The 12628-nt window shown below is 43.2% G+C and overlaps 1 protein-coding gene across 1 annotated transcript in view; it reads left to right on the top strand.

Moving 5' to 3' along the window:
- The window catches only part of ANKH (ANKH inorganic pyrophosphate transport regulator), a 123782-nt gene extending 111372 nt beyond the window's left edge, over positions 1-12410 (top strand). The window contains exons 9-12 of the mRNA XM_033154377.1: positions 4135-4264; positions 6438-6561; positions 10225-10324; positions 11274-12410. Coding sequence (XP_033010268.1) covers positions 4135-4264; positions 6438-6561; positions 10225-10324; positions 11274-11387 — 468 coding nt within the window. The 3' untranslated portion in view covers positions 11388-12410. The remainder of the gene's footprint in view (positions 1-4134; positions 4265-6437; positions 6562-10224; positions 10325-11273) is intronic.
- Positions 12411-12628: the final 218 nt, after the last annotated feature.

The raw sequence follows: 12628 nt of genomic DNA, 5'->3' as shown, positions 1-12628 counted from the left end.
AAGAGAGTAGCTGACATTTTTATCCCATGCAAGAAGTAGGCAGCTATTTAAATCTAATTTACCAAATCTTGCTGAAATAATTTAGATATAAATCTTTGCTGGGCGTGTGAGCCCCTTGAAACAGGTTTAAATTCACTGAGGGTTTGTCAGTCCCAAACACATTCAGATGGCAAATGAAAAGAATACAGTACATTACAAAAAAGAGGGGGAAATGTTCCCTTTAGGGATGCAAATGGAACTCTTTATGCATGCAGGGAATTGTGCCTTCATAAGAAAACCAACTTGTCTTGTCAGGGCAAGCAAGCCTTTCTTAATTCTCACAATAATATACTAATCTTTAAATCCAAGTGTGACATTGCTTCCCCAGCACCCAAATCCAATCTTGTCAATGTCTTCTCTTCAACCATGAAAGCAGATAAATCACTTCCAAGAATCGAGCAGCAAAATAGAAAAAGAAAGAAGGAGAGCTTTTACAAAGCCTCGAACTGACTTTAATCCTTCATAGCTGTGTACATTTTCACCGTAATAAAACTGTTGCCATTTCGAAAGAAGATTTTAATTAGAAAACGATGTGCTCGGCTCGCATCAGCCGCCTTGGTTCTCTTGCAGCCTTGTTCTCCGTTTTCAAAGGTCACCTTTAAGGTCTCAAGTTATCTGTCCCAGTAAGAAGGAAAAAGTACACTAACTTCACTGGAATTGCGAGATAATGGTGGCGGTGGCAGAGGAGGGAAACCCAGCTAGATGAGTTATGATGATGATTTGTGGATATTCCTTCGGTGTGTAAGGTGGCTAAGAACAGGCAAACCTACTGTATTGGCCTGAATATAAACTGCACCCGAATATAAGCCACACTTGTAAAATTGGCAGGGGGGGGGGGGAGAAGGAAAAAGTATCTGAATATAAGCCGCTCCATACCTTGCTGCTCCCAGCTACATACTGGGTGAGTGGGTGGGTGGGAGCTGTGCTGTTTGCCCCGCGCTCCTGGCTGCATAAAATAAGGTCGTGAATATAGACCGCACTTTCAACTTTTCACGGTCGGAATTTGGGGGGGGAAGTGAGGCTTATATTCAGGCCAATACGGTATATGGGCAGAACTGATTTCTGTGGTTGGGAAGAGCTGTAACCCAAAGGTAAGAGCATCTGCTTTGCATGCAGAAGATAATTAATAATAATAATAATAATAATAATAATAATAATAATAATAATAATTTATTTGTACCCCCTCCATCTGGCTGGGTCTCCCAGCCACTCTGGGCAGCTTCCATCAAATATTAAAATACATTTAAAATATCACAGTTGGGGCTGGAAAGGCCCTCTGCTTGAAACCCTGGAGAGCAGCTACCAGTCAGTGTAGCAGGCAGTAGTGAACTAGATATACCAATGGTCTGATTCAGTATAAGGCAGCTTCTTGGTGAATACAAAATTCCAGTAGCACCTTAGAGACCAACTGAGTTTGTTCTTGGTATGAGCTTTCGTGGGCATGCACACTTCTTCAGATACACTGAAACAGAAGTCACCAGATTCTTAAATATAGTGAGGGAGTGGGGAGGGGTATTGCTCAGAAGGGTGGTGGGGATGGGTGATCAGCTGATAGGTGTGGAAAACCTGTTGACGACTCTTAACGGCTGTAATTAGTCTTGCAGGGAAAGGCAAGGGGCGAGATGGCTAAAGATAGCTTTGTTATGTATAATGAGATAAGAATCCAATGTCTTTGTTCAGACCAGGTTTCTCCATGGTTTTAAGTTTGGTGATTAGTTGTTATTCAGCCACTTCTCTTTCCAGTCTATTTCTGAAATTTCTTTGTATTGAAGTGCGCATGCACACGAAAGCTCATACCAAGAACAAACTCAGTTGGTCTCTAAGGTGCTACTGGAAAGAATTTTCTATTTTGTTTCGACTATGGCAGACCAACACGGCTACCCACCTGTCTTGGTGAATAGACTCTTAGGTTCAAATCCCCACTTAGTCTTCAGGCTCACTGAGTGACCTTGGACTGGCATCTCTCAGACTTAATTTACTTTAGAGGGCTGGTGTAGTCTTCCCAAGAGTGCATAAAAATCAATGATTTTTTAAAAAAATAAAAATAAAAAATCGGTTGTTTCTTAAATTTAAATCAGATTTTTTTTTTAATTTGAATTTTTAAAATAATATGCTTTTGGAGGAAAAATGTTTCTAGTTTTCTATTTAAGTTATGTTATAGCCCAAAAGCTATTCATCAGGAAATAAGGATTTAAGTTAAGTTTTTCATGTGTGCTAAAACTCCGTTGTTTTTTTTAATTGTTTATCCCCATCAGTTCACAAACATGGATACATGTGCTATAATGTTATTGTTTTAGTTAAATAAGTTGTTTAAATTGTTATTAAGGAAATGATTGTGTTTCTCCTTCCAATGAAGTACAGCAGAAAAGTTGCCCAAATATAAACAGCTAACTTATTAAACCTCACAGTAATTTCATAATTGTCTGTCTATGTATTTCTAATAGCATAACCAAATCAGTATTTTTTATATAACTGTAAAAACCACACTGAAAATTTATTATTCCAAAAATGAAACCTTCATCCGGTTGTAAATATTAAGGTTATACCAGCAAGAATGAGTCTTTCTGTAAAAAAAGATTTAAACCAAATCTTACTGACTAGTTATTTAAATCACGATTTAAATCGTGATTTAAATTGATTTGATTTAAATCAAATCCACCCTGGTCTTCCCTGACTTCCTTGGAGGAAGAAGGAGATCCAAATGTAATAAGCAAACTCTATGGGTTGTACCTTGTGCTGCAGGTGCAGAGTTCAAGTTGTGCATCTGGATTTCCCCTTCTCTTCCTCTCCCCTGAAGGGTCCTCCAACTCTCTGGAGCAAATGCGCAGAAAGATGCAGGGGAGAGGAGGGGGAAGTTCTGTTGTGCACATGGAAATCTGCCGCACTAGCGGAACAGCAATGCTGGACCCGACCCTGTGTTTTCACAAAATTTTTTAATTTTTTTTAAATTAGTTTTCCATTAAAAACATCTAATTAATAACAAATCCAATCCAATCATAACCTGCATCAAGTTAAAAAAAAAAACAAATTACAATCAGAATTATTAATTATTAAATTTTCAGACGGACTTCCCATATTCTGGACCTCTGAAGCAATCATCTCACACAGTTACATCTTCTGCTTTCTTCTTGTCGTTCTCATGTTTTCAACATTCCGATCTTAAAACTCTCAAATTCCCCAGTCCCTGGTTGATTGATTCTCATGTTAAACAGCCATGTATCCTTTCATCTGCCGAGTACAGTTTGACACACACACACACACACACACACACACACACACACACACACACCTGTCCATATATATATATATATAATTCCTTCTGTGTTTTCACGACACTTATTAATTGCATTGGTGCTTTCCCACTGTTCTTCATCAGCAGGCACTGGGCTCTTTGTAGTGGGATTGGCCAGGGCATGCAAATATACAGGTGAAACTCGAAAAATTAGAATATCGTGGAAAAGTCCATTTATGTAAGCAATTGTTCTCATTAGCTACTGGTTGAGATTGTTAATTTGGGGTTCTCATCAGCTGTACGCCACAATTATCACAATTATAACAAATAAAAGGCTTGACATATCTCGCTTTGCATGTCCTGAGTCTATCTCGTATATTAGTTTCACATTTTAAGTTGAATTACTGAAAGAAATGAACCTTTCCACAATATTCTAATTTTTGGAGTTTCACCTGTATTTGTACATTTTCCAGTTAGGTGCACAGCTAATTGTTAAAGTCTTGTTAAGCTGCATGAAGTGGCATTTTAAAGACCTGTTGCTGGCCAAATGTCACTTATTGTGCAAAACAGCCCCAAAATTACCTTCTCTTACACACACACACACATACACACACAGAGAAGATGAGTCTGATTTCTGCAGGGAGAGTAAAGTCCCGTAATAAATCTGAAAATGTTGTTTTCTTTGAGTGTTTACTCTTCGATGAGAAGGCACTAAAATCATTCCTAATAGCCCACCCAAAAAGTGCAGGGAACATATAGTAAAAACCAAGGGGGAAATGAGGAACCATTTCCAAATGCTTGAGAGTATGGGACAATGTCAAATGTTTTAACCTTTTTTTCATTTTCCTGTTCTCCTCCCCCAGCTCTGTTTTGTGATGTTCTGGACTCCAAACGTGTCTGAGAAGATTCTGGTTGATATCATTGGAGTGGATTTTGCCTTTGCAGAGCTGTGTGTCATCCCACTTCGTATCTTCTCCTTCTTCCCAGTTCCAGGTACGGGAAAAGGGAAGGGATGGAGGGAACCATCCATCAGATTATACATTAATCCCGCGCATTTCCATTTGTTTCTCCCTAACCTGCGTCAGCATCTAGCCTGGCTCAACTAAAGAGATTCTAGTGATGGCACCATTATTTATATCAGTGGAGGCTGGGTGCTTTTTTAAAAAAAATACGTAGCGCAATGTCGCCAAGAGGCAGGACTTGGGCCTGGTTAATGGAAAGAGCAGAGAAAGTGGCAAACCTCTCTGTATTGTTCTGGCCCAGAGGTGTAGGCTGGGGGGTGCTGTGGGGGCCGTGGCCCCAGGCGCAGATTTTGAGAAACGTCGCAAACAGGTGCCCCCACAGCAGGCTCCCTCATCAGAAACTGGCTCTGCGCCAAAAGGAGTTGCGCCTTGGCTGTGGCGCTTGTGCCTGGTGCAGCTCTGCCCCCTGGGTCAGGCCTGACCCTGGGGAGGAGAGCAGGTCAGTGGGCGGCAGCGCTGCCACCCACCCTCCTTGGCCGTGGCACACCTCGCATCCAGCGGCAGCAGCTCTTCTGACCTGGCGGCCGAGTGCAGCTCTCCTTGGCGAGGTGTTCCTGGCTGCAGCGTCTCCGTCGCCAGGTCAGGTCTGACCCGGTAGCTGAGAGCAGGGAGAGTGGGTGGCAGCTTTCTCCCCCCTCTCCCACCCTGAACTGTGGCATGTGGGAGAGCGCCTTCTGCACCCCACACCCCTTGGGGGCACCCCGCCCTTCCCCAGACTGCATGGGCATATGCTCCGCCGCTATTCTGGCCACAGGTGGGCAATTGCATCATCGAATGCATAAAAGGGTTTCCCGCACCTCAAAATCTAGCACATTCAACAGATTTTCGGCTAGAACCTTTCTCATATTTTTTGTTTTTTATGTGCAGATAAAAAAATGAATAGAAGTAAGAACAAAATGTTCAGTTTTTTATCGGCAAGTGAGAGTACAGTGGTACCTTGGGTTAAGAACTTAATTTGTTCCAGAGGTCCGTTCTTAACCTGAAACCGTTCTTAAACTGAGGTACCACTTTAGCTAATGGGGCCTCCCTCTGTTGCCACCACACAATTTCTGTTCTCATCCTGAAGTAAAGTTCTTAACCTGAGGTTCTATTTCTGGGTTAGCGGAGTCTGTAACCTGAAGCGTCTGTAACCCGAGGTACCACTGTATTCTAATTGTTTTGTCCAGCAAGGTTTTCCACACCCATTATACTTCTCACAGGCAGGACTGTGACTATTAAGTGGCGTCTTTTAATTGCGTACATGCTGTCCTCATATCTGAAATGTTGGTGGTTCAATTGCATGGAATACCTGCAGCTTTTAATAACAGCCCATGGCGAGCTTGAACTTCCATTGTGCAAACGATGGATATTGTTGTGAACTTATAAGCAAATGATCTCTGAGGGCTGCAGGCAGTAGCATTGAGAGCTTGGGCCAGCGCAATGCGTTGGATTGGCTTCGCAACCACAGACCACACTGTGCCTCGCCTCTCCATCTCAGTAAGTGCCAGCGACCCACTGTTTTTGGAAGCCAGGGGAGCAATGGTGCGGCATCTCTGCCACCTCACCAGCTGCTACTGGCCACAGGAGACCAAATGGTTTATCCGGTGTCAGGGGATCACCAGGGGTCAGCAGAGAGCACGATGAGGGGGTGAGAGGGGTCTCGGATGCTGAGGTTTCCGAGCAACGCCTTGAGAGTCCGAGCACGCGCCATGCAACAGCGACAAGCAGGGGCAGGGCGGCATGGTGGAGGGGCTGTCAGATTCTAGAGAGCCCGAACGCCACCTGAGCAGCCACCTGTGCAGCTCGGGAACAGAGGGGGAGGTGGCAGCCCCATCGCCTCAACAACGTAGGGGAATCAAATGGAAGGAAGAGAGGAGGAGATTTGGGGGTTCCCCAACTACTGTGTTGGAGGCGTTCCCGCCGAGCGCCACTTCCGGAATCTGAAAGTGACTGAATGGACGCTAGAACCTTATCTCTGGCTTGTACATATCTGTATAATAAAGCAATGTAAATATACAGATCGGGAGTTGAGAGTCGTTACTCGTGGGAAGCACCGCTACGTCCTGACATCCAGAGAGAGCCAGAATGCTCTCTGCTACAGGCAGGATGCGCAGCCAAGCCCTCTCTCCCGGTATCTGATTGTTCTTCCCACGTTCTTTTTACAGTCACAGTAAGAGCGCATTTGACAGGATGGCTGATGACATTAAAAAAGACTTTTGTGCTGGCCCCCAGCTCGGTACTGCGGATCATTGTCCTCATCACCAGTCTGATTGTGTTGCCTTACTTGGGGTAAGTTGTCTGGTTCCTTTTTTCCTCAGCCCCTGGATAGCACATCACCCAAAACCTAAGAGGCACACGAAATGTCCCACGCATAAAATGAAACCACAATATCACCCACCCACATGAAATTGCTGCACTGGCAGGTAGAAGAATGCCAGGTGAAGTTGACGTATTAGGCCAAAATGGCAAAAATGACCGGGAGAATCAGAAATCAGGAAGACCAAAATCTTAATAAGGGATGGGGAGAATTTATAATTTATCTTAAAAAACCATTGTAAACGGCTAAAATCATTAGTAGGATTGGAATGACACTTGTAGTGGAAGGTTGAATTTTGGATACAATGGAGATGGAAAAGATTTGGATTATTATAAAAGATTCAGGAGGAAATAGTTAGCAAAAGGACCCACAAAAGGGAGGAGGGAAGTACAGGAGATGCTTAGGAATCTTGTTTTGAATGTTGGTTGTTGGGTAATTGACTGTAAAACTTTAAAGTGAAAAACTAAATAATGTTTTTTAAAAGAAATTGCTGCAGTTCTGTTGTTCTGAAGAGCTACCAGTGACATCATCTCTGAATTTATTCATTAATGAGATATCTAACATGACAGTTAGCCCTTTATCTTTCTACGCATCCTCATCTGTGTGGCGCAGCATGCTATATTATTCTATTATACTATAACTAAATCTAAACTTCTGCTCTACATAAATTTTTGCTCCACGGCCCAAATGAACCACTGTTCAGCCACGGGGGCCTAAAAACTGGTAGCTTCAGCCTTCCATCCGATCCAGTCCTTTGCAGTTGGTACCATTAAGACACACCTTTACAAAAAAACAAACAAACCAGAATTATACTTATTAAGTTTATTCACAACAGACATTCCAAAAGATAATAAAAGATTTTGTCTGTACACATTAACGCCCACCAGGATAGTGATTGCAAAATATTGGAAAAGCAACATACAATAATCCCAACAAAAGAAAAGAATGGTTATTAAAATTAAGCAAAACTGGCGAAATTAACAGAAATAGTAAGAAACCAACCAAATGAAAAAATCAGGAGAGACTGGGATGTTTTTTACAAATTATACGGAGAAATTCGGTTCCCAAACCGGTTATAATTGGCTTAGTCTAGACTAAAAATTCCACAGGTAAATGTAAACAAATAGTCTCTCCATTAATGCAGAATGATTACAACTAAAGATATGAGATCATATAAACTAGTGGTCGAAGGAAGTCAGCCTTTTCTATTTTCCTTTGGACTTTAGCTTTTTGGTATTCGGTAACTTGTATTATTTGTGTAACTGCACTCTCTTTTTTTTGGCATGTATGTAATATTTATATAGAAAATGGGGGGAAAATGGAAAAACTTTTTTTTTTTTTTTGCTACACCACCGAAATGAACCACTGTTCAGCCACGGGGGCCTAAAAACTGGTAGCTTCAGCCTTCCATCCGATCCAGTCCTTTGCAGTTGGCACCATTCCCAGTTGTTTTCACAAAGCTATCAGCTGATCAGTTCACCTGTGTCTGGTTTCCAGGCTCAGCTCTGCCTCGGTTGCCTTGCCCCTTCTTTTAGCCTTTACTTCACAGCTCTCATTCAAAGGCTCTCAACAGAAAACCGCCTCATACCACGTCAGACAGCTCTCTTTGTCCACCTAGCCTGGCATTATCTGTTCTGGCCGGTGGTGATTTTTCCAAGGTCTCTCTTGGCAGAGAGTGGGGTTTCTCATCACCTGCAACTGATCCTTTGAACTGGAGACGCGTGGAAAATATGTTCTCTTCTATTGAGCTATATAGCCTGTCCTCAGTTTACCTGGAATTTCTTTTCTTCTTCTTCAGAGACGCTTTCCCTCTCATTCAAAGATTTCATTTCATGGCCTGGACTTGGTGTATCATGGTGATTGTATCCATGCACAGAAATGTCAGCCCCAACCATTTTGCTTCTGCTGCATGGAGGGGGCACCATTAGTTGTTTTTGGTTGTACTCTCTTGACAGCAGGGAGAATGAATCTGGCACACGGCCCTGCAAGATTCTTGAGCTGACAACATGACAGTGCCCTGATGGTTCTTCAGAGAATATACATATCTTGCCCTGTGTCCATAATTTCCTTCTTCTATTCACCTGCATGCTATTTGTGCGGGCAACAGGATGTGGGTGGCGCTGTGGTCTAAACCACTGGGCCTCTTGGGCCTTTCCGCTCAGAAGGCTGGCGGTTCAAATCCCCGTGACAGGCTGTGCTCCCGTTGCTCTGTCCCAGCTCCTGCCAACCTAGCAGTCCAAAAAGCATGTCAGTTCAAGTGGATAAATAGGTACCACTGCGGCGGGAAGGTAAACAGTGTTTCTGTGCGCTCTGGTTACCGTCACGGTGTTAGCATTGCACCAGAAGCAGTTTAGTCATGCTGGCCACATGACCCAGAAAGCTAGCTGTGGACAAACGCCGGCTCCCTCGGTCTGAAAGCAAAATGAGTACCGCAACCCCATAGTCACCTTTGACTGGACATAACGGTACAGGGGTCCTTTACCTTTTAAAAAAACAAACACCTATTTTTGCAGGATGAGGAGATCACCACTACAGAGCATGGCATTGTTAATGAGTTGGTTTTAATACCAGCGCTTTGCCCTGCTGTCTGTGATATAAATTTGCTGAAAGGACCTGCTTTTCATATTAGAGAAAACGAAGCTAACATCCGTGTTTTGCATAAGAGAAAATAGTTTCATTTCCATTTTCTAACAATTTATTCTTCCTCGTTAAATTTGTATACCACCTTTCATCCAAAGATCCCAGGGTGATCCACAACAGAATTTAGAGTGCGTTCCGTAGCTGTAGTATGGTGGTTTGGGCTTTCTAGGAAACTCTTGACAGGATTACTTGAAACGTCAGAAAAAGATTATTAACACCTACTTTGGACTTTAGTTAGAACGCTGGCCTGTTTGAAGGCATGCTTTTGCTGCAAAATTGATTCTCTTTTTTGGTTACCAATTAATAAATATCATCATTCACCTAGCTGCAGCTGCCAAGTTATTGTACGATCATTTCAAAGCAATGCAATCGTGAAATTCAGGCTCGTCCCCTCTGCTTCTTTTTTTTCTTGATGTTCCTTGGCTTTAGCCCAAAGGTTGAGCCCCTTCTCCCCCATCTCTTTTCATCCAGTAGCATGCAGATCATCTGATCACTGTGTGAGATGTTTATTACCCCTGCCTCGGTTCCTCTTCTCTGTGTCCCTCATTTCTTCAGGTCCCTGCTCCACTTTTGCTGCCTATTCTGTCCCTTCAGCCACTCAGGCTCCCAAACTTAACCTGTGCTGCTCGTTGCAATTCAAGCTCCCTTCCTAGGTGAAGCCCTTTCCTGCTTAACTCTGAAGCCACACGGACATCCATTGGCACGTAGCCTCTCCACAAGGAGAAGGGGACGACAGAGGATGAGATGGTTGGACAGTGTTCTCGAAGCGACTAGCATGTGTTTGGCCAAACTGAGGGAGGCAGTGAAAGATAGGCGTGCCTGGTGTGCTCTGGTCCATGGGGTCACGAAGAGTCGGACACGACTGAATGACTGAACAACAACAACAAGAATCTTTTCTCTCAGCCATGCCCATGTTTCAGCTTTGTGTAGTAACTAACGATGGTTAAAGTTGCAGGTTGACAGCTTTTTTTTTCTTCTTCTTCCCGTGCGATTAGGGTTCATGGAGCCACCTTGGGAGTAGGGTCACTTCTGGCGGGCTTTGTAGGAGAATCTACCATGGTTGCAATAGCAGCTTGTTACGTCTATCAGAAACAGGTAAGAAATTGCTGTCGTAGAGAGATTGCTTCCGCGGAGCATTAATAGGAAACCCGTGTCCTAGCTTTCACCAAAATGACCGTTTCTGAAATTAGCTTGAGATGGAGGGAACCTTGAAACACAGTCCGGGTGTTCCGTTCCCCTATTTTCAACAGATGGGGGTTGACCGCTTAACTTATTGTACTGTATTAGGTAGCTGTGGAACCTTGTTTTCCTCTTTCAACATTGTATAAACAAAGGAGATTCGAGTTCATCAGAACTTCCTGGAAAGCCCATGCGACTACTTGATTTCGCATAGCCACATGGAAGTGCTGCCACACTGTCAGCCAGTGTCCCTCAAACTTAGGTCTCCAGCCATTGTTGGGACTACAAATCCCATCTTCCCTGACCACTGGTCCTGCTCGCTACGGGTGATGGGAGTTGTAGTCCAACAACAACTGGGAACCCAAGTTTGAGAAACACTGTGTAAGCTGACATACAGAGAGCTTTGTGCTGCTATGAGTGCACGCATGGTTTTGTCCTTTACAATTCTTTAAAAAGGGGGGAGGGGATGAATCAGCACTGAATCATATAAGCTTTTCCAGGTATAGACTGCAGCTCAAGCTATATATGATGTTAATGGCACACTTCCACCACATTTTCTTTGTTACCTGAAGCAACTTCCCAGCAGTAAGCTATGATGCCTTAGTGGGGGGAAATCTTGTTTTCAGTCTACATTTCCACACTGAGCCCAAAGTCAGCCTCTTATTGGCGACTGCAGCCTAGGAGCCTGTTTTGTGGAGGATAGGAAAAGGGGCATGATTGGGGGAACTCCCACTTGATTAACACCATGAGCAGTTTCCAGTGAGAATTAGGCCTGAGCACTTGGGGATCATTTGGTTCCCTTGATTTTAAAGGCCAAGCAGACTTGCAAGGCTGTCTCCCACAATGCTCTCGTCTCTCCCCCTAGAAAAAGAAGAGGAACGACAATGAGACGGCAACAGAAGGCGAGGACTCTGCAATGACTGACATGCCTCACACAGAGGAAATGACGGACATTGTAGAAATGAGAGAGAACGAATAGCAAATGACAGGTGACTGTTCTCTGCAGGGACAACTGGAAGCATATTTTTTTTCTCTCTCTCTCTCTTTCTCTCGCATACTTCATTGTTTCTTTGTAATAAAGAGGCCTTGATTGCAAAGGTTTCCGATAACGAATTCCCTAGCATACCAAGTATGCAGGCATGGACGAGGGACTTAAGGAACAGTCTCTGCTCCCCTTCCCTTCCCTTTCCCTTCGACTGAAATTCTTCTCTCACTACATGCAAACTCAAGAGAACGTGGCTGCTACACAGTAGTTGGGATCTCCCTTCTTTCAACAGTCTCCATTTGTCAACCAAAGTCGGCTTATTTGTGGATTCTGCTGCCGTCCTTTCTGCCTCTGCCAGTGCTTCCCACACACTTCCTTTTAAAAATAATAATAATAATAATAATGGAAGGTTTGAAATGCAGCTTTTGGGACAAGGGGAGAGACACACATCATTAGCTTTATTTTATTTGCTTGAAAATGACTTTGATCTATTGACCTGTATCACGGTGCGTTCTTCACTTTGGGTTTTCTCATTGTTCCGTGTAATCCGTTGTATACCGCTGCAAAGCAGGATTCTGAGGCAGGGGTCAAGAAAACGATAGGTGGGAATACATTAAATAGACCATGATAAAAACAGGACAAGACTTTTGTTTAGAGTTTATGATAAGATGCAAAATAGTCTTTCTGTTCTCTGGTTTCTCAGTTGTCATATCTGTGCTACACTAACCTTATAACTGTTTTTTTAAAAAAATAATAATAATCAATTATGGACATTTAAATCAGATGCTTTATATAGAATATTAGTGTCCAGTCTAAAATCCTTTATTCACGAGACTTTGGGTTCCATGCTCAGTGGTGCGCAGGATACTGTTGTTTAAGGTTTGAGGCAAGCAATTGTTTCCCAAAAGGAAGATGACGGAAAAAGGCAAAGGAAAAAAAATCAACAGCAGCCAATACTTAGAAACCAAAGTTGTAATCCAGTGTTTTGATAATATGGCTGTTTGTACTGTCTATTCAGAAAATATACACACATGCTAACATATACAGAGAATATCATGGCATATCCCTTTAACGGAGGTAACTCTATATAGGGTTGTTGCTTCCAACGTTTTACCAGCACTGCGTGGAAAAAGGCCTACTGCGTTGAAAGAAGGTTCCATTTTGAAATGGCGTGTGTGGTGTCTCTGGCCAAAGGAATTTGTATTTCATCGGTCACCCATTAATCTGGTTGGGCT

The sequence above is a fragment of the Lacerta agilis genome, chromosome 7 (assembly GCF_009819535.1).
Source record: "Lacerta agilis isolate rLacAgi1 chromosome 7, rLacAgi1.pri, whole genome shotgun sequence".
Taxonomy (NCBI): domain Eukaryota; kingdom Metazoa; phylum Chordata; class Lepidosauria; order Squamata; family Lacertidae; genus Lacerta; species Lacerta agilis.
Note: the sequence above shows the minus strand (reverse complement) of the source record. Positions and strands in the feature narration are given on the sequence as shown.